This window comes from Lacerta agilis, chromosome 9, assembly GCF_009819535.1.
Source record: "Lacerta agilis isolate rLacAgi1 chromosome 9, rLacAgi1.pri, whole genome shotgun sequence".
Taxonomy (NCBI): domain Eukaryota; kingdom Metazoa; phylum Chordata; class Lepidosauria; order Squamata; family Lacertidae; genus Lacerta; species Lacerta agilis.
The window spans coordinates 54008886-54031637 of NC_046320.1; the positions used below are offsets into that span (position 1 = coordinate 54008886).

Genomic DNA, 22752 nt, shown 5'->3' on the forward strand with positions numbered 1-22752 from the left:
GCTGAAAGAAGAGTCTCATCCCCCAGTCATAAACTATGGGTTGTGGCACATGGAGAAATGTGCTCCTTCACCTGAAAGTATACCCACTTAAATAACCATATTCCGCACACAGGATGATAAGCCCAACATCTTTCTGAGGAAATTGGATTAAACCCTTTTCCTGTTGAGTGGTTGGAGTATTGGATTAAGTCTGGAGAGACTGGGGTTCCAGTCGCCACTCAGCCACGAAGTTCACTGCATGACCATGGCCCATTCACTCTCTCCCAACCTTACCTGTCTCACAGGGATATTGTGAGTTTCAGGAGGACGTTGAGCACTGCCTTAAGCACTTTGGAGGAAAAGCAGGATATAAATGTGCAAGGCAAATAAATAACATTGCAAGATTCAGTCACTTGGGCTTTATGAAAATCAGTCAGGGTAGTTCTATCACATCCATTGTTTGCAGTCTGGTGCTGAATTTGCCTGATATCACAAGCCAGTGATTACTGATTTTACTGACTGAGCCAGCCTAGTTCTAGAGTCCAGTCAAAAGAGATTTTGTCAAATTGGTCAGTGAACTCCTTTTCACCAGCCTCATGCTTTTTCTATGCACCCTCTTTTGCTTGAGTGTGTTTTGCTTAAAAATAGCTAAAGCAAGCTAAGGAATTAAATCTGTGCTGGATGATCTTGAGGAAATTCTCTTAAACAAGGGTAGATTATTGTAGTCCATAATAATTGGAACAGTAATAGGAGGGAATGTGTTTGGGTAAACCCCTTAAACCAGTTTAAAAAGCCTCATATTCAAGCCCCTTGTCATAAACTTTGTTGTGGAGTCATAGCATATGCTTAGCCAAGGGATCATAGCCAATATGGAACAGTAGAAACATAGTTATCTGAACATATGAAATAGTCCTGATAAAATATTAGTTTGCTTTATAAATTAAAAGTAAGTAAGTGCCAAGCACACTCTTTAGTTTGGGACAGGCTTATTTCTTATTGAGTAACTGGATTGTATCTGTTAGTGTACTTTCTGCATCTTCAAATACGGTATGTAAAATTGAAGAGGCCAACCAATGTTTATATGTGGAATCTTGAAATAAAAGAGCCAGAGATTTTAAAATAAAAGCTGACAGTTTAGGAAAGAGTTTGAATGTCTCCCCACAACCCCAGCTGGCTCCTTGAGGGGCTTGTGAAATTCCCTTTGGGAAGGTTCAATAGCAGAATTAATCTTCTGGAGCAAGAATAATCTGCTTTAATGATGAGATCCACTAAGAAGAGAAACGGTAGATCTTATTGCTTGGCATCATTTAGTAAGAGATTAGCAGATGCTTTTCTTAAAAGATGTCCTTTCAACTTGGCAAGAAACAACAGGCTGTTTCCAACTAAATTATCCTCCCTCAGAGTAGCATTGAATAAACCCCAATGCATTGTCTTTGAATGCACTAAGTCAAATTAAATTATTATAAACTGTCACTTTGCAGCAGCAGGGGAGAATTACAATTATTATTATGAAATTAAAAATGTGTGATCTTTAATGTCGTCTGTAGCATAAATTGTTGCTATTGCTTTGGGTTAATTATATGTCTGGCTTCTTATCTGTACTGAAGGTGGATAATTTTGACCACCAAAATAAAGGCAATGTCTACATTAGCCAAGATAATAAATTTAGTTATGGAATAGGGGAGGAATTAGTGTCTAATAAGTTATGTTTTAGGCTAGTTAAAGACCTTTATATGAATAATTTCATTTGAAACAAATGCTGTCCGGTTACAGGCTTAGCCACCGTGGTACCCAGAGCTTGTTATATTCCTTGTGCAATCTGCACCTGTATCCTGTCCTGTTTAACGCTTTTGATAATGACTTTACCAAAGAAAGAGAGCTTGTGCACTTTAGGGAATTTGCAGTTGACATAAAAGGAGGATATACTGCAAATACCATTGGGGATAGTGTTAGGATTTGAAATTGTCTTGACAAAATGGAGAACTGAATTGAATGAAATTCAGCAGAGGTAAATGCAAAGAATACAAATTGGGGAGGAGCTAACACTATGGAGGGAGATTGGGGAGGAGCTAACACTAACGAGCTAGGCAGTAGCATTGCTTAGAATTTGATGGTATATTAGTAGATAACAAGCTAGATATCAGTGAGCTTTATGATAAGACAGCAAATGCCGTATGATTTCAGTTAGTTTGTGGAGAATGTCCATAAAGCAGGAAGCCACCCAAAGAAAGCAGATTTGGCTACAGTCATACACACACTGGTTGCTTCCAGACTCTATGTGGGGCTGCCTCTGAAAATCTTCAGCTGATACAGATTGCAGGTACCAGACATCTGGGGGGGGGGAGATAAGCAATCTGTGCATGTCACACCCAACTTATAATACATACCTGTTTGCTCCTGAGCTAAATTCAAAGTACCGGTACTGGTCTTAACTTTTAAAGCACTTTTTAGTTTGGGGGCAGGCTATTTGATGGACCACATACATCCTAATGAACCTATCTGGATATCGTGCCATGCCATCAGGTCCACCATTATAACAATATGGTTAACAGGTGCCAAGGACAGAACCTTCTCAGCAGTTGCTATGGATGGGTGCACCAGTCTAGTCTCATTCTGTTCCCCTTTCCAATGAGTGCACCATCAGCTTTCTCTGTCCCATTTCCACTTATATGTGCAGGGTTTCTTAATAATAAACACACACACAAACATTTTTTTCTCCTGTGACTTAACATTTCTGAAAAGTGGCTTTTCCTACTTTTCCTCTTTTAAATTGAAAACACACACACACACCAGTGTCCCTGTGACTGTTGGTGGCATGCCATTGCACCTTGTTGCTCTCAGGGCCAGTTATGGCTCTGGCTTTCAAAAATCATTTATTTACAAGAAGAAAAATCACTAAGAAAAATATCACCCCAAAAAGTACAATTTGTTGTTGTTGTTCAGTCATTCAGTCGTGTCCGACTCTTCATGACCCCATGGACCAGAGCACGCCAGGCATGCCTATCCTTCACTGCCTCTCACAGTTTGGCCAAACTCATGATAGTAGCTTCGAGAACACTGTCCAACCACTTTGTCCATGGAGTTTTCTTGGCAGGGATACTGGAGTGGTTTGCCAGTTCCTCCTCCAGGTGGATCACGTTTGGTCCAAACTCTCCACTATGACCTGTCCATCTTGACCTGTCCATAGCTTCCCTGAGTAATTCAAGCCCCTTCGCCACGACAAGGCAGTGATCCATGAACAATAAAAGTACAATAAAAAACATTAAAACACCATAAAATCATAAATTTTGTTTCTTAGCTGTTCCAAGTGACTTAGTTGGACACACTGTTGAATTCCTACTTCCTATCTCCCCATATTCTTTACATTTGTCATCAACAAAATAGTAGTAATCTGGCCACTGCCTTTTATTTATAAGCAATTTTTGTGCTGCAGTCAAGCTGTGAAACCGGAAGGTGCCTCCTTTCTAGGAATGACATAAATGGTCTTTTTTCCTGATTGGCCCTGCCTTCTTCTTGAAGAGGAGTTAACCTTACTCCCTTCTGACCAGAAGAACATGGCAAGCCCCAACTTTCTACTCCATACCTTCATGCTGCCTTTTGTACTAAGCTATTAAAGCCAGATGAGCGCCGCAACCCCAGAGTCGTTCGTGGCTGGACTTACCAGTAACTGTCAGGGTTCCCTTTACAACTTTACCTTTTTACACTGTAAGTCAAATCCGAAATGCAATTTGATCTCTTTCCTTTCTTCAACTTGCTAACTCCTGTTCAAATTGTGATCCACTTCGAATCCAGTTGGGTCTCCTCACGCAATGAAGTCATTCTTGCATACAGAATGGGAGAATGGTCCACATTTATTCTTCTAAGCCTTGTTGAATTTTATGTTGTTTTAGCCTTCTGCCATTTGAGGCTATGTTACATTTTAGTTCTGTGAAGGGGAGACATGTAGACTCTATCCAAATTTTCTTTGAGGGCTTGAACTGAAAGTTCCTTCCAGCTCTTTTTCCCCCCCATGGTGGGTGGAATTCTCCTTGTATGTAGGCTGCAAATAATTTCTTTCAGGTTGAGAGTGCATGAAGGAAATGTCCCCATTGTTAAGAGCAAGGCCTGGAAATTATGCAAGGTGGGTGGAAGAAATCTAATAATGCATTGGAAAGGAAAATAAAGCACTTCAAACTTCTATTAAATGCACATGGCAGAAATAAATAAATGCTGTACAGCATAATAAAATCTTGAAGAAACACACACACACTTTTAAATGCCCTCCTTTCCCATGCGTTAAGTGAAGATGTTAGGTTTTGTTTATTCTGATTTGGCTTGCAAATCTTGCAGTTTTGTTATTAGGACTTTTTTCTGTTTCCTTTTTTTACTCCCTCTTGTGGGCAGGTTGTAGGAAGGAAGCTAGACAATGACACACTTGATTAAAGCATACAGATTAGAAAGATGATGAAACGAAGAAAGCACGTCCTATTTGTGCTAGTACTGGCCTGCACAACTTGTGACCCATAATACTTAACACAGTGCATTTGGGTGGTCTTCATATGCCTTATCGGTGTTCCTATCATCCTTCAAACAGCCCTGAAAGGAAAGTATTACTTTTCTAATATTGTATGCCATGAGGCTAGTTTGTGGCAAGAACTTAAACAAGGACTTCTGATTTGTACTAATTAGCCATGTATTATAGCATACCTGGCTCCTGACAATCCCAGGCAAGCAGCAAAACAAGGGAAATATAAGAGTTATTTTTTTCTTTTCTTTTCTTTTCTATAGTTTTTTATTGAGTTTTTGATAATTTTATACATATAAAACATAACCATTTCAAACATTAAAATACAAGGTTCTTTTGAACCTCTGGAGCTTCTTCCCTCCCTCCATGGGTTCCATATTTAAATTTAAATTTGCTGCATCTTTTACCATTATCCACCTACAGTATTATATAAACATAATTGCCATAAATAATTCCATATTACAAGTGTCATTACACCCCTGCCAAAGATTTTAACTGTTTACAGCGGTCTTTTAAATAAATCTCAAATTTACTCCAGTCTTTAGAAAATATTTGATCTTCCTGTTTCAGATCTTCCCGGTCAGTTTCGCCATCTCCACATACTCCATCAGTTTCATCTGCCATGCTTCTTTTGCTAGTATTTCTCCTTCCTTCCATCTCTGGGCTAGTAGTATTCTTGCTGCCATTGGGGATATATGAGTTCTTGGTAGATAGGTAGTTCTGTGGCTGAGAGGTCTACATTTGTCAATAGTGGAGAATCTTTGCTTAGCCAGCAGAACAATAATGCTCTGTCCACAGTGGTTTTTCCTCTGGTAAGCTCCCAGTTCAGTTGTATGGGTTATATATATAGTACTGCCCTTGCAAACTGGCCTGTGCTCTTAGATCCTCTTCCAAGGTCTTTCGCTCTATGCTGTCTCCTTTCAGGGTATGCCATTCAGCTTCAGGGGAGAGGACATTTTTGACAGTGGTGCCCTGTTTGTTGAATGCTCTTCCCAAATATAAAATCTGCCTACCACCAACACTTCCATCTTTTTGGCACCAGGTGGAATAATTAAATAAATTGTTATTTATTTGTTGGGTTTATTCGTTAGAATCATCCCAGGGCAGCATACAATAGCTACACAGCAAATGTCACGGCTGCATGCGAAATGCAGTCAAGTCGCATAATAAAGAACACAACATTAAAATCACCAGAAGGCTGTACAGGTTTCAAGCAACAGTAACAGTCCATCAGGGCTTGACCAATTCAGTGACTTCTAATTTACTCAGTCACATTAACCTGTGCAAATGTCATGGTGGTTTTAAGGGTCTTGTCAGATGCTTTTATCGTTGCTGTATTTTATTGTACTGATTGTATGCTACGTTCCATACTAAAATCCAAAAGGAAGAAGCTCAGTATATAAATGTTTTATATCTTGTTCTTCTAGGGAGTTTTGAGGATCAAGTGTTTGTCTTCCCCCATTAGCTGCATTTGCCTTTTTGAGAGAAGTAGGGCTTTAACTTCAGATCAGACTATCATCATCCCCATTGGATTACAACTTCTAAAATATCTGGAGAATATCTTGCATCTTGCTTTTGTTGGGTGCGCGTGCACACACACACACACATACACACACACACACAGAGCTCTTTCATTTCCCTTTGTACCTGTTCACCCCACAGTTACAAAGAAGGCATGGGATAAATCTGAGTCTTTGAAGAAATGGCAAAGGATTTTAAAGCAATGTTTGGTAGGGGAGAAAGATACAAAGATGGGGAGCCAAACTTGAAGTAGTTTTGAAGTCCTTGAATTTGCACAGCCCGACATTATTCCTTAGTCATCCAAAACCTCAAGGCTTGAAATGCCAGCTGGTAGTGAGAGTGTTTTCATGCAGTTTTCCCACCATAGATCCTCTACTGGAAGCCTTGCGAAAGCGGCTGATGTTCAGAAATTTCCAGGCTGACTTCCAGGCAGAAAACAGTTCAGAGGAGTCTCTTGAATTTCATATAGTGAGCTATACGGTGTAAGAACAGCTACTAGCAATTTGTCTGTGTATTGGCTAGTAAATACAGGCTCCATTGTGCAAACACACACACACACACACACACACACGTACGTCACTGAAAAACCCTTTCCATCAGTCTTCAACTGTATTAAAGGGAAACAGAAATCCCACAGCCCAACATTCTGTTCCATTTGTACTCTGGCACGCTCTGAGTTGAAATACTGGCTATTATGAGTCAGATAATGTCCTGGGATTTCTGGAAAAAAGGTAAAAATACAAATTTTCCTAATTGTTCTCATAATTGGAAAGTGGTATACTACATGTACTACTGCACATTCCTTAACCATTCTGATATGCTTGACAGTGAGTGACTGGTGCAATGCTTATTGGGACTGAGTCATAGCCCAGTCGGTAGAGCATGAGACTCTTAACCTCAGGGTTGTGGGTTCGAGCTCCACGTTGGGCAACAGATTCCTGCATTGCAGGGGGTTGAAACAGATGACCCTCATGGTCCCTTCATACTCTACAATTCTATGATTCTATACTTCATACTGGGGTAATGGTGGTTTGTGTATGTCAGTGCTTCCCTGTATGAAAGACTTGCAGCACATAGAAAACAAGTGTGTCACTGTAAGGGATTAAGTTTACCTGCTTATGTAACTGGAATGATAGTAGGTATCAAAATAACAAGTGAGAATCAGTATATGTGGCCTTCCAGAAGTTGTTGAAATGATTACTGGGGAAACCCAGCCAGATGGGTGAAGTAAAATTAATAAAATTATTGTTATTATCATTATCATCATGTCCAGGTAGGGCAGAGAGACAACCCTGTCTGAATCCTTGGGGAGAGTTGTTGCCAGTTAGTGTAGATAATAGTGGCCTACAGGGGCCAGTGTCTGGGTTGGCAGCTTCCTGTAACTTACCGGTACATGATCCCATTTGCTAAAGAAATAAATTGACAACATCTCTTGGAACACTAATCCACCTCCCAAAAACTAGTTGTGTCTGTACTTCACTTGAACCTCCCTGATGTCCACATATTGGACTCAGTTTCAGAATAGGGCCACTATTTGAATTAATTCAAAGTTACTGTGTGTCTGTAGCTGTGTGTGCTTATTCTAGATAGCCCAGGCAAGTGCTTATTGGGAGCGAGGGCACATAGTCAATCTCTACACACACACCTGCTTAATTCACACTGACTGGGATAGCAACAAAGGGAACCCTTCAATTCTTCATATAACCTCTGGTTAAGTACTTAATTCGTTCCGGAGGTCCGTTCTTTACCTGAAACACCACTTCAGCTAATGGGACCTCCTGCTGCCGCTGCGCCGCCAGAGCACAATTTCTGTTCTTATCCTGAAGCAAAGTTCTTAACCTGAAGCGTTATTTCTGGGTTAACGGAGTCGGTCACCTGAAGCGAATGTAACCTGAAGCGTATGTAACCCGAGGTACCGCTGTATTACCTTCCATTGCTTAAGAAACAGTTTCAGACAGTATGAAGAGAAGAATGGAGGGAAGGTTGCATTCTGCGGATTGGAGGGCTGGATTAGGATTCATTGCCATCAGTTGTTGACTTGCTTTGACATAGAAGAGAAGTGTAAATCTTAGCAATAGGTGGCTATGTCAAATTCTAAATAATTGCATTTAACAATGCTACAGTTGTTGTGGTCACAATTTAATGACCATTACTACGTGGAGCCTTCATCACAAAAGATATTGTGCATTTTCCAGAAGCCTTCAATTGAATCAACACAAAACACTTTAATTAAGCCTCATAGCATCTTTGAGTGGTAAATCAATATTGTGATATGTAATCTGTCACATGGATAAATATGCTGAGATACTTGGAAGAATGGGAATCTTGCCTGAGGTCACTCAATTAGTCAGTGACAAAAAGGAAAAGAAAGCTAGCCAGATGGAAGTCCTTTCACTGTTGTAGGCTATAACCACAAAAGAAATGAAAACACCCACTGAAGAATATGAAGGAAATGATTCAACACATTAATGAGAAGCCATGGTGAATGGGCACAAGAAATAACGAAGATATCTCTTGAACAAAAGACAAGGGCAGAACTGCATGTTGCAAAGAGCAGGGGCTGCTGCTAAAAATGCCAGGTTCCCTACTCAGTTCCAGAACATCTAGTCCTGACTATACTATGCACTGGGTTTCTCCAGGCCCACCAGTGGCAGTCAGTAATAAAAAGTTGGGGCCAAGGAATTGTATACGTGTGTGTGTGTGTGTGTGTGTGTGTGTGTGTATATATATATATATATATATATATATATTGTGATAATGTTAAAGTATGGGTAAATTGAGCTAGATATTACAGAGGGGGGCGAGGTTGGGGACAGCATCAGTGCCAAATATATTCTCTCTTCCTCTCTCTCTCTCTCTCTCTTGCAAAGTAATATCACATTATTGTGTCCCACACCCGTCTGAGCAATGAGAAGCAATGAGAAAGTTATCTGAGCCTGCAAACAGCCATTGGATTTCTATGTTTAAACAACAACGACCAACTGGGATGTCTCACATGTCAGCTAGTTCATTTATTGGAAAGTGAAGCCTTATAAGCATAGGAGTGACAGTAGAAAAATTCAGTGGTAGGAAGTCTGTGACTCACTATGTAGTGACAGCCTTACACAAACCAGAAGAAATGAAGGTGTGTGGGGGGGGGGGGAATCACTGCTTTTCAGATCAGGGAGACAGGTTATATGGTGCAACGAACACATTGTTACATACTAAGGGCATCTTTAAGCTCTACGTGTTGTTTCCCTTGTATGCTTAAGGTACGGCTGTCCACTTTGGGAAATTTGCTTGTGCTCCTACCGAAGTGATACAGCTCTGGCACTGTGCAAACTCTACACCATTAAAGCACATTTGAAGAATATTCTCTCCCTCAAAGAATTCTTGGCGTTGTAGTTTACCCCTCAGAGCGTTGCAATCCCCACCATCCCTTAACAAACTACAATGCCCATAATACTTTGAGGGGAGAAAATGTGCTTTGGATGTGCTTTAAACGTACTGTGTGTACACAGCCTAGAGCTGTGAGCTAGAATTCTTTGCTGTGTATTTAGTAAAACAGAACAGCCTCTGCTTCCTTCCAGAAAGGTTGGGTTACTGGGCAGTTTCATAGTACATGAGTTAGAGGTCTGCTTGTGGCTGCTTGCATCTCCAGCAGACATGTGATGCCCCTGGGCTTCAGGCATGTTGGTATCCAGTCTAAAAAAGCATTTTCTGTTGAATTAAACTCCGTATAATGTTGTGAATGGCTAGTTTAGTACTATGTAAGGCTTTCCCCCCATTGTGTGTGCTCCTCATTCTTTGTCCTACTGGGTTTAGAACACAGCTTAGTCTGTTACATACTAATGTGTATAGGCACTAAAGAGTTTTCTCAAGAAGAAGAAGCCACATGACTTTTGCGGGAGATATGGTGTGTCTGCTGCACTCAATGCATCTGGGCCAAATGTTGCTTCTGTACCATACTTGAGTTTTAAGAGTTGCCAGGTGGATGCAGGGAGTAAATCAAATTCGTCCTGAAGTGTGGTGCTTTAAAAAAAAGAGTGATGGCCGCAGCAGAGGGAGCTCGAGAAGGTGCTCGCCTGCCTGCGCCCAAGTAAGCAGGCTGTGTCTTTCATCCCAAGCAAGCAGGGTACCTCCTTCCTCCCTTCTTTCTGGCCTCTCCTCCTGCCCACTCCCTCCCTTCTTATTTAAGACATCATGATATATCACTGTATTGCTATGGTTTGCTGGTGACATATCATAACGTTGAAAACCAGATATCGCCCAGCACTAACTTGCACAGATCGTTGTGATCATGCCTCCTAAGAAGCCGTCCTGAAATTAAACCTCCTCCCCATTTCAAAAGTTAGAAGGTTTTCCCACGCAATTGTGGTCTTCTCCCCTGCTAGCATTTTTGTTCTTTCTCTAAATTGTTTGTTATATGTTGTGTTTCTGGATGTTTCTATTACCTATGGAAATGTCCAATCCCTCTTCTGATATTTTTTTTTTTTAAGTACTGGAAGGAGTGCTGTAGGTTAATGTGCTAGCTTTTGTTAATCAGCATCTCATGCATGAAATAAAGCCTCTGGGAAGCTTTTGTCCTCATTCTTTTCCAAGTATCTAAAGAAGAGATGACTTGGCAATAAGATTAGCTATAGGGTTGCTTAAAAGAGAGCAACTTCAAAAGTTACATTTTTCTTTCTCTGTTCTCCAGTTCACGTTTGCCTCTCTTTTCTCTGCTCAAGTCTCATTTAATTTTGTGAGGTTTATATGTGGTGAATATTATCTACCACCCTCCCTTCTCTTCACACACACACACCCCTGGGCACACATGCACTACTTTAAGGAGATAAATTAGTCTTTAACAAGCATGAAAACATTTTTTTTTTAATTCTCTCCAACATCAGTGATATAAAACAAGAGAGAGCCCACCAAAAGCACCACAAATTCTTTTTAAAGGCCCATCTTGGTCAGCAGTTAAAAGGGATAATTTGTCAGATTCCGAGATGACAGAAACCTTTAAAAACCAAACAATGGTTTGTTTTGTTTGTGTATTTGTTACATTTATATCCCACCTTTGCATAAAAAGTGTCCAAGGCATTGTCTGAACTTACACTAGTTTACAAACCATAGTTTTGAAGGGGCTGCCGAGCAACAGTTTGTGCTAACTGGTGTTGTGCCAAACTTTCACACCCCATTCCGCATCCCATTCAAAGGGCTGCTGGAGTGAAGCAAAGATTGCTTTGAAAAGGTAGGTGGAATTTCTCAACAGAAATTTTATATTTTTCCTTTTCCTGCTTATAGTGTGTGTGTGCGCGTGCTGAGTTGGCTTTGTTCAATCCCAAAAGCATTTAGAGGAAGTTTTTCACTTAAGGTACTCAGAGCAGTACAGCTCGTTGCAATGACTCCTGGTCAGGCATCTCTTCTTGAAATTGGGATGGCACCAAAGGTTTGGCACAGCACTAGTGCAAAGTTTGCTGTTGTCTGAAATCACAGATCCTTGGAAAACCACAGTTAAGCGTTGCTTCACCTCAAAAGGCTGCTGTATCATAGATATAGAAGTAAATTATGAAAACAGATCAAATGAAAAATGAAAGCAGCCAAGCAACTCTTCAACTGTGTTTTGCCTGCTGTACATCTGGAGAGTTGAATCATGTTGTTGGGTTCTTTGCTTTCACGCAGAAACAACAGAATTTTCTCTTCCTCTTCTGTCCCCATCCAAGCCCCTGGAGGAGACCTTCTAGAGCTGATTCTGGGGTTGCTTGCAGAGCAGAGAGGATATGGAAGTCCTATTGTAACAATGGAACCTCAGTAGTACAGCATTGGACACAATCCTGAGATTTCAGTAGAGTTTAGTAGATCACTTACAGATTTTATATCATACAAAGCTATTTTATTTCTCCACATAGCTTTGCAGATGAATTTCCTTTCATAAAATGCTAATCAAATGCTCTGTGCTGATAATTGTATGATATGCTTTCCTAGCTAATTAGTGTTGTGCTGTCTACCCAGTTGGGTTATTTTTTCCTGATGTGGTTTTCCTGGGTTTTAGAGAGCTTGGGAAAGGGCTGGGAATAAATTATGTGAAAATAAATGTCCACATTATTTAATATTAAGACATATTAAAACATCATTATGACTAGTTAAGCCAAGCTTGCTGTAGAACGTACACAACACACAACTATTAAAAATGTTTGATAGTTTTGGTAAGCTTCTGAATGAGCGGGCATTGTAATTAGAAAATGTTTTAATATTTAAAATGTTGTCTTTTGTAAAACAGAATGCACTCTTCATCTTTAATCAGCATCATTCTTCTTCTTCTTCTTCTTTGCAGTGTGTGCTGTATTTGTGGGCCTTGAAAATTCTTTATCCAAAAACACTGTTTTTACTGCGTGGGAATCATGAATGTAGACATTTAACAGAGTATTTCACATTTAAACAAGAATGTAAGTATGAGTCAAAATTACTTCTTTTTCTAATATTCTTTTTGGAGATGGTAAACGTCTATTCAGGGTTAAGACAAGTAAACCAAAGCCATCTTTAAACCTGCATTCAGTTTAAAGGAAATTATGCTCATGAATTGCTGCAATATGATAGACAACTTAGTTCTCATAACCTTGGTGTACGATCCTTGCCCATACAGTCATGCCTTGCCCATACACTTTACCTTGTTGCCCTGGATACAGGACTGCAACATAGAGTTCTACTGCCCTGTGTTTGTTCCAAACCGCTGTGGTCTTTCAGCAGAGTGACCATGATCCAAACAGGGTAGCACATGGGCCCTGTTTCGCTGGAGGGTTAGTCTGATGGCCATCTGATGGCAAGAAGGAATTGACAGGCATCGGGAGTTTAGAGAATGTGACAGGGCAGTAGGTCACACCTAGGAAATGGAGGTAGAAACTTAGGACCATATCACATAGCTGTCAACCCTCCCTGCTGTTCCCCACTGCTATAATAAGGGAATTTCCCGCAAAAAAAGGGAAAGGTTGACAGCTATGCCACATCATCATCACCATTTCAATGATGGGTCAGGGTGGGTTACAACCATTTAAAATTCAATATTAAGAACTGTTTAAAACAAATTACACTAACAGGAAAGAGGTGCACTTAAATAGGGCAGCTACACATATAGTTGGCTCTTGGGTCCAGAGTAGGGGCAGGGTTACCAGCAGTCAGTCTTGCCCTCTTGTAACTTTGTTCCCTCACCTGGGTACCAACCTCTTTTTTTTATGTTGTCTGCTCCACCACCACATGCACCTTTTTGCCTTCAGAGCTGCATTAAAATCCACAGTGCCACATTTGGGAAAACATGACCTACAGAACAATGCACAATGACATTTCCTTTACAGAGTGGAGCATAAAAAGGTTGTTAATTGACTTGAACAATTTATAATTTACTGAGTTTTTAATATGCATATTTATAAATTAACATTTCAAATTAATTGAACAATCTCATTTATTTCATAATGATGTTCCTGCAAATCATTAAGAAGATGTGTGGTGGCGGTTTCTATACTGACCTACCCTTTCAAAGGGCGGGAGAATATATAATAGAATCTAAAATGAAATTATAGCTCTTTGGAGAAACCTTCTAGGATGACTAGAGAACTGTTGATAGGGTGGGTTTTTTATATAATGTCACTTTAAATGTTCATTAGTCTCCGTGACATTTAGCATTCATTATTTCATCATTTAAAATTTGCTTAATATTTATTCATTTAAAGGATTTGTATGTCCACATACATTGCCTAATGGTGTTCAAGGAAGCTTAATAAAATCTTTTAAAATTATAAAATATCATAAAACAAAACGGCAAACAGAATGAAAAGCCCAATTACTCTAAAATGATAGATGAAAGCAGGAAACAACTAATTCAGAAGCCTTTTAGGCGAAACTGGACATACAATCCTTGTGAACTATAATAAATTAAATTAAGACATCAAAGTTAACTGCCAAAAACTCAAATGAGCACATCAACCTTTGTCTGTTGCCTAAAGAAAGGTGGCAGGTTCATCCACCCTTGCACACCAGCCTAAATTCTGCAGGCATGGTCAACTGGGAAACGTTAGCTAATGACTATCTTAGCAGCCCAACAGGTTCTGACCGAACATCTTTACCTAAAAGGCATGAATCAGTAGCACTGAATATCAACCAAGTCACAATCAAAGCAGAGGATTTGAATGTATGCTCAGACACCCTTGCCCAATGATGCACTGTTGATGGTTGGAAAGGAGAAGTGGCAGTTTTCATAGAAACTGCATTATCTCTTCAACGGAAGACCATAAATTATTTACTTGCAAAGGTGTGCAGAAAATATATGGGAAGAGATTAATATGTCAATATTAATAATTTAGTCTTTGAGACTAAAAGCTGGTTCTCACAGGCCCACAGAATTTAGGTCTGAATTCTTTAATACAGTATTCTCCCTCTTACTTTTTTCTGATACTATCTTATTATCCAAAAGGTAAAATAAAGTATTCAGAACGTGTGTATGATGCCTGCATGGATGCCTTTGACTGCCTTCCCTTGGCTGCTCTGATGAACCAACAGTTCCTATGTGTTCATGGTGGCCTGTCTCCAGAGATCAACACTTTAGATGACATCAGAAAAGTAAGTTTGGATAGCACAACTCCAAAATGCCACTAAGCAAACTTTGCTTTGCTCCAAATACCATCTCTTACTCCCCCCCCCACTGTTATCTTATGGGAAAATAATGAGTGAAGGGTTGCATCCAATGTTAATCATCCTCAGGAGTGGATTTATTGAAATTAACGGACATGGCTAAGTTAGGTCCATAAATATCAGTGGGTCTACTCTGAATAGGATTTAGTTGAAGACAACCCAAAATGTTTGTAATTTGTCGTTGCACTGAAACTCTTCTAGGATTGTCCTCCTTGGTAGTTGTCCTAAAAAGTAAGAAGAAGAAAATAACTTCACTTAGCTCGCTTATTTAATGTGGCAACTACAGAAATGGAGTTAATCGATCATTCTTATTTTGCTTTCCAAAAAAACTGGTTTTGTTGTGTGTAGGGGATTTGCTGTTGAATTCTCTTCTATACATTAGTCCTTTACTCCAATACAGCTATGGGTATGCAGGTATCTATGCTTGGCTATTTCATCCAGAACATATATGCTGTGTGTACATGCAAATCAAATTTTCCATCTGTGGTTCCCAGTGATACCATTTGCAGAATGTTGTTTCCCTACACTGATCCTTATCTTGATCAGAGTGCAAATAGTTACCACCCCTTTTGATAACTTGTCATGTTCAAACGATATGTTGTTGCGTATTCAGCGATTGCCGGGATGGTGGCGTTGACCCAGGGGTGTGCGGCAATTTCCAATACCTTCAATAGTGTGGGATCTGATTTAGAATATTTATTTGACTTCAGTTTAGTAAACTTTTTTAAAAACAAGTTTATATTAATTTTATATTCTGGAAAGTTTTTCCCATCGTCAGATTATTTGAACTGAAATAGGGGAAAACTCATGATAAAGCACACTTTAGGTAACACCCTGTGAGAGTGCTTAGGATGGTACATACCGTTCTATCCACCCATGAAGAGGAAAACCAGATGGCAGATGGCCCAGCTCTGCCCAGACAGTTAGCTACCACCAGTAGTCCTCATGACAGAGGTATCCTTGAAAATTGTGTGTTTGAAGCAGGGTACCTTAGGCTTGGGATCCACTGGATCCTAAGCTCTGCACATTCCCCAAGGTACCCTCAGCTGCACCAGCCTGGAGCTGGTATAGCAAACGAGCGAGCTTCCAACCTTCTGTCTGGCAGGGCTTTGATTGTAGCAGAGGATCTGTTGCTCTGCACTTCCCCAGCCTCTAGTGATGATTGCTGTGTCAATGTGGTTTACGTTTCTTTTCAATCAAACACAAAAGCTTTGCTTAGAAATTATTTTCTTTCAAATACTTGTGAATGGTTTCGAGATACAGCGATTCAAGGGCAGAGTTTACATATGAAGAAAAATGTAGGCATGGAAAACTGTGAACATAGTAATTTTATCATACTCAAAAGAAGTCTATTGCATTGATACTAATATTAAATATGTGTGCATGCTTCCTAGTAAGGGTCACCTGAAGAAAATGTTTGATTTGATTAGCATTGTAGCCATTCATTATGTTATGAATTATTTCCCCCCAGGAAGGGGTGGGTTTTTAGAAATGGGGGGGGGGGAATGCATTGCATAACATTTTCCACACCACATCACTGTGGCATTCATTACCCATAATCTAGAGATGACTTTTTGGAAACTATGTTAGTTTTCAAAAGCAATAATTCACTGCAATTTTGGTGGAGCTTGGAGCTGATGGTCAAAGCCATGAATAAAAACTGATTTGCAAGCTGAAGCAAGAGCTGTTGCAAGAGATATTCCACAGATGCCTCCTCCTTCTACTTCAGTGAGATCTCAGTAGCCTTATTAACAGTTACAGGTGGGTAGCCGTGTTGGTCTGCCATAGTCAAAACAAAATCGAAAATTCTTTCTAGTAGCACCTTAGAGACCAACTGAGTTTGTTCCTGGTATGAGCTTTCGTGTGCATGCACACTTCTTCAGATTCTTCAGTATCTGAAGAAGTGTGCATGCACACGAAAGCTCATACCAGGAACAAACTCAGTTGGTCTCTAAGGTGCTACTAGAAAGAATTTTCGATTTTGTTTAGCCTTATTAAGCTATTCAAGACACACCATGCAGTGATAATTGTGCGAGGCAAGAAGGTAGAGCCTCACACAATTATCACTCTGCACGCATTGTGTGCCTGCCCTCATGCCCTACATTGACCTCCTCCCAATGTACATTTGGGAACCTGTCTGCAACGGGACAGCATACCAAATGTGAGTTAGCTGTGAAAATGCAATGACCGTGAGCTGAAATCTTGAGAGGGGGCAACCTACACAAATTAGCAGACTGCTTCGTTGCAGACTTGCTCCAAAACATGTGGACAGTATTGTGGAGGGCATTATGTGGGGTGTGGCAGTGAGAGCGAGACAAGTAAGTGTGGCCCCACTCTTCTACCTCACATAGTTATTACCCTGCATTTTGAATGCCCAGATAAGGTCCTAGGAGGTCCTTCTGTATTGGAATGCTGAGTATATGTTCCTTTTAAGTAAATCTTTATGTTGGTGTGCATGTGTTGGATGACATCTCATTCATGGGAACAGTCCAGAGGTCTGTGTGATGCAGATTACCCACTGCAGAACTGGCAAAGTGCAATTGATTTAAAATGGAAGCGATCGCTTATAGTCTCCTCCTCACAGCCAAGCTGGACGAAGAGAGGAATCTTTAGGAACTGAGCTCCAATCTGCATAGCCCCACATCTGTGTATCTCATCAAGATTTCAGGTTCCTCATGCAGCAACAGAAACATATCTGCTTATAATGAGAGGTGTGTTTACTTTCTTGTTCCTCTTAAGCCCCTGGTTACACTTGTCTTTTGGAGGGCAGGACTGTGTATGCAGCACAGCTTGTCTTGGAACCCCTAAACTAGCCTGCTGCCTAAAGAGCAGCAGGGGACGCTATCACATCACCCATGTTTAAATAAGATTCAGCAATCAGACCAGTTCAGTTCTGATTTGGAATGGAGTGGGATGGTATTGTCCTTTGCCTCGGGCAACAAAATGTCTTAGGACAGTCCTGTTTATGCATGCTCACAAAAGCATGCATAAAGCGACAAAACTCAAGAAAAATTCCAAATAATTGGTATAATTACAGACTGTATGCTGCTCACAAGAACTCTTTCCACATGAATTCCATTGACCTTGTTTGGATGCAGTACCAAACCATAGCGCATGAATAGTTATGTGCATGAACATGCACCCTATTCCATCTCTAAATCTCAAGGAGACTGTCATCTGTCAGTCCAGTTATGACCCCGAAGCAAGATGTGTGTGTGGCGGGGAGAGAAGTAAAGTTGAGGGGCATAACCCTTCTTCCTCTGTAGTGAATGAATTCATCCTCTCTCAAGATGAATTCCAAAGGGTGAGGGTTGCAGTGCTTTTCTGTGCACAGTGGAGATCCTGCAGTAAACATCCAGCTAAGGGCAGGTTAGTGGAGATTTCCTGTTCAGCAACAGATTTGTGTTACTTAAGTCAGGCAGGCAGACAATGGTTTATTTACACCATTGATGTCAGCATTTAAATAATGTGTACAACTCCGATTTTAAAAGTATTAAATAGCTCTATTATTAAAATGCATCTAGGGAGTTTTTCAGTTGATGGAATTGATTTCCTTTGCTGTTCCTCCCCTCTAATCAATGAGATAATTGAATTTACTGTGTTTTTATATATGCTGGAAGCTGCCCAGAGTGGCTGGGGCAACCCAGTAAGATGGGCGGGATACAAATAAGTTGTTGTTATATATTGAGGGATTGCATTCAGCTGTTGATGGCTGAGTACACTGGATCACTCAATTAATTAATTAATTAATTAATTATCTGGACAGAGATACTGGTAACCTAATTTCTGTTGTCTATGCTCTCATAATCTCTAGGTTGGATTACTGCGGTATGTTATATGTAGGGCTGCCTCTGAACATGGTTCGGAAACTTCAACTGGTGCAGAATTCAGCAGACAGATTGCTCACTGGGGCAAGACTGTTTGAGCATATAATGCCAGTCCTGGCCAAACAACACTGGCTGCCAATTAGTTTCTGGGCCCAATTCAAAGTGTTACTTTTGACCTATAAAGCCTTAAATGGCTCAGGACCACAATACCTCAAGGACTGCTTCTCCCCATATGAATTGGCCCGGACCCTGCAATCATCACTTGAGGTTCTTTTTCATGGACCTCCTCCTCTGCAGTGGCTCTCTCCACTTATATTGGGAAAGTCTAAGTCGGAATTTACCAAACTTGAGTCTCCAGCTGTTTCTGTAGTACAACTCCCATCATCCCTAGCTAGCAGCTCCAGTGGTCAGGGATGATGGGAATTGGTTCCCTGTAATCTCAATTCTCACAATGACGGAACCACCAGAAGGCCCTTGCAGCTGGACCTCAGTGTCCGGGCTGAATGATGGATGTGGAGACATTCCTTCAAGTATACAGGGCCAAAACCAGTATTCATTTTGCTGTAGTGATGAGGTTTAATCCCATTTTATAAACTGTCATAACTATATTCTGTGGTTGCACATCAGTTTGGGACCAGCAGGCAATCTTGGGGCATTATGGTTCTACCAGGGGAACCACACTCTGTTATGGCTCTGAGTTGAACTGTGGGAGGAGTGGAAGTCTCAGGACCAAAGCACGGGAATGCTTGTGCTGTTACACTGTTGTTCCTAAATGTCAGTGCCAGATCTTTCCCTCTAGCACCCTTAGCCTTTTTCTTCGTCTTCTCTTTTTCTTAGTTAGATCGATTCAAGGAACCACCTGCGTATGGACCTATGTGTGACATCCTGTGGTCAGATCCTCTAGAGGACTTTGGAAATGAGAAGACTCAGGAACATTTCACTCACAACACAGTCAGGGGGTGTTCATACTTCTACAGGTGAGGATGCTTTCTTGTTTCATATGGCCCTCTGCAGATGGTTGTGGCTGCTTCATAAACTATCGTAATTGTGCCTTGAGTTGCATAGATCTTGAGTTCTGCCTTTTAAAAGAATCGAATCTCTGTCTAAAAACCAACATTTCACTCACAACACAGTCAGGGGGTGTTCATACTTCTACAGGTGAGGATGCTTTCTTGTTTCATATGGCCCTCTGCAGATGGTTGTGGCTGCTTCATAAACTATCGTAATTGTGCCTTGAGTTGCATAGATCTTGAGTTCTGCCTTTTAAAAGAATCGAATCTCTGTCTAAAAACCAACATTTCTTCCATTGTGTTTAAGCAACGTGTGTACCTATTGAGGTTCTGTTTCAACTAAAATACATATGGACTTGCACATGACAATTCAGTCAACAAGAATGATTATCACTCAATGTGATAGTGGCAGGACCCAACATGGGCTCTGCCAGTTCCCTATAAATCAAGAAGTGATATTCCTGAAGATGGTGAGCTGTTGGGGGGCAAGGAGGAGGTTGTATCTTTTAGAAAACACTTTGGAACCTGCAGTTTTCCTCAGCATAAATCTCCTCAGCACATTACACTGAGCAGGTCAGAATATAACAAGAATCATAAGTAAACTTCTAGTGAGTTCCTAGAGGGGCAATATATTATTTGTAAGTCTGTTGAAAAGCTTCCTATGCTGAGTGTTGGCTATGCTGTCTAGGGCTGATGGAGTTGTAGTCCCAAGAATAGCTGGAGGTTATCCCTGCCTTATCACATACAAAATGAACCTACTGCTAGTTAAAATGTTAATTTTAAATGTTAAGATTGTGATCAGTTGTGTGTGCAAAATTCTACAGCCAATCTTTCTGTACTCACAAGAACACAAAGTTAACCTAGGACAACCTCTGTTTGCTAGCACTCAGTATCTTGAAATATATATTCATTAATCTCCACCCAAATTACATTTTTACTGGCACACTAATACCATAATGCAATGTACTGCAGTGCATAATGTGGTTATTCCACTTCTTCAGTCATCTGAAACAAAGGAATAATATGCTATGACGTGCGTAAAACACTTCATTATTTCCTCTAGAATAAAGGCTTTCAAGCATTGTTTCTTCAGGGACCCTTTCTACATTGATTTGTCTGCTGAGAAGCAACTACATGTAAGCTGCAGAAATCCTTCACATTACCTCCAGAAAATTCTGGGAGTTACTCTGGCATGAACAGTCTGCTTGTGAAGGGGATGCTAGTGAGGCCTATCGGACCTCACAATTGCCCACATGAACTGAAAAGGTATCGTAGAACACAGTCAAGACTGGTGGCTGTACATTGCAGAGGGGAATTTCAAATGGTGGGGAAAGCTGCCTTTTAGGGAACTGTCCACCTTTTTGATCTTCTCATTGAGCAACCTCTGATGTGATTGTGAAGAAGTGCTGCACATGATCACAATCTTCAGTTCATGGTACATGCAACCCTTACCTCTAAACAGATTATGCACTTCTGAGTTTAAAACAATTCATCTAGCACCATGAGCCTAACAGAAAGGACTCAGTCCTTCTTGTATTTAGCAAAACCTCTAAACAGAAGCTTAATCTATATTCTTGTTTACATACATATATACTTTATTTGCTTTCCTTGATCAGAGGTAAAACCCCAAACCAGCAGTCTTCTGAAACCTTAAAGTGCTAATAGATTTTCTGTGGCATAAAGCTCAAAATAAATCTTATCAGTGAGGTTCCACCAGGTTGTACTGGAACTGGGTAATTCATTTACCCTCCCAGAAGTAAAATCCAAGAAATTTGATGTAAACTTCAGGCCAACGCATAGGGTGCCTGGAAAGGAAGGTGAAGGCCACAAAGCAGAAACTTGTATCAAAGGCCAGAACTTTATTTTGCCCCACCCCTTTTGCTTCTGACTCTGTCTATTTAACCATGAGAAGTGGAATGACTCTGTGCCTTCTGTTGAAAAGGGTTCCCCACCCCTAGCCTAAAGCAAGAGCAATACTGTAACTTCTACTTAGGAATGCAAGAAACATCCAACTGGTTTACATTTTGATGCAGATTTATCTAATTTGCAATGCCTGAACCAATATGTGAATCAAAACTCAACTGTCCATAGAAATTTGCACTTCTCTGAATTTTGCAATGCAGTTCTTTTTTTAAAAAAAAAAGTGTACAAAAAGTATATATTAGAGGAAAGTGCACAAAAATGTGTATATTGGTGAAAATTACTTACAAACATCTATATATTGGGAGAAATTAATGCGGAAGATGTGTACAAATTTTCCTAGTGCCAAAAGGTCAAACGGATGTGGAAATAACTGAATTTAAGACTGGAAAAGGTGAGAAACTGAGAAGAATTAGAATTGGAAAAATTCACCCTTCCCTACCTCTACTTGAGTAAATACACAGATAGCCTACTCTCAGTTTTCATGAAATATTTGGTTTACTGACAAATTGCATTTAGTGATATGCATCCAATTTCCTTTTTAAAAAACAAAACAAAAAACCTCTTGCTCTGTTCATTTTTGTTAAAGTTCAATGTGATCTTTCATATCTAACTGCAAGCTGGTTCCAAAAGTACATCTTTCTCTGCTTTGTGAGTTTTGTAAAAAAAAATTAGTAGTGTTAACTGATATATAAGTAGCAAAATATTTTCACAGGACCTTGGCATGATATTTACTTGTTACACCAAGTTTGTAGCCTCACTTGTTATACCACCACCTTGTGGCTTAAATCATTTGGACTACAAATGATTTAGTTTGATCATAAAAGAACAAAAGCAAAAACGACTAAATTTAGTCAGTGAAATATATGCATTTTATTCCTTTGTGAATTATGTATTTAAAAGGTTTTGGACTCCCTTTTCCAACATAATGCATCAAATGTAATGAGGTACATATGTATGTAAAGCTGTAGTTGCACAAATTCAGCAATATGTTAAAGAGGGAACATCAAGCCTTTAATTTTAGGAGGAGAATGGAGAGGAAGTTTGTCCAAGCATGCATGCAAATCGTAGGGAGCTGCCTTATACGATTGGCCCACCTAGTTCTCTATTCTCTACAGTGAATTGGCAGTAGAAGCTTCAAGCAGGCTACCAACCTTTTCCCAAAAAAATAATAATAAATAAACAGAATGCCTATATTAGATGTCAAACTCATTTTTTTAAAAAAAAAGCTGCTTTAGATTCTTGATTTCACAGTTTCTAACCAATCACTGCTATACACAGTCATCTGCTATAAAGTCTCACAACTAGTTTCTCTTGAGCACCATCCAGAAGGAAGTTTATTTGT

At 40.1% G+C, this 22752-nt stretch overlaps 1 protein-coding gene across 5 annotated transcripts in view; it reads left to right on the plus strand.

The window, feature by feature from the left end:
* The window catches only part of PPP3CA (protein phosphatase 3 catalytic subunit alpha), a 180444-nt gene that overhangs the window by 115415 nt on the left and 42277 nt on the right, over positions 1-22752 (plus strand). For all 5 annotated transcript variants that reach the window (XM_033160409.1, XM_033160410.1, XM_033160413.1 and 2 more), the window contains exons 4-6: positions 12303-12414; positions 14433-14578; positions 19315-19454. In XM_033160409.1, the coding sequence (XP_033016300.1) occupies positions 12303-12414; positions 14433-14578; positions 19315-19454 (398 nt within the window). The remainder of the gene's footprint in view (positions 1-12302; positions 12415-14432; positions 14579-19314; positions 19455-22752) is intronic.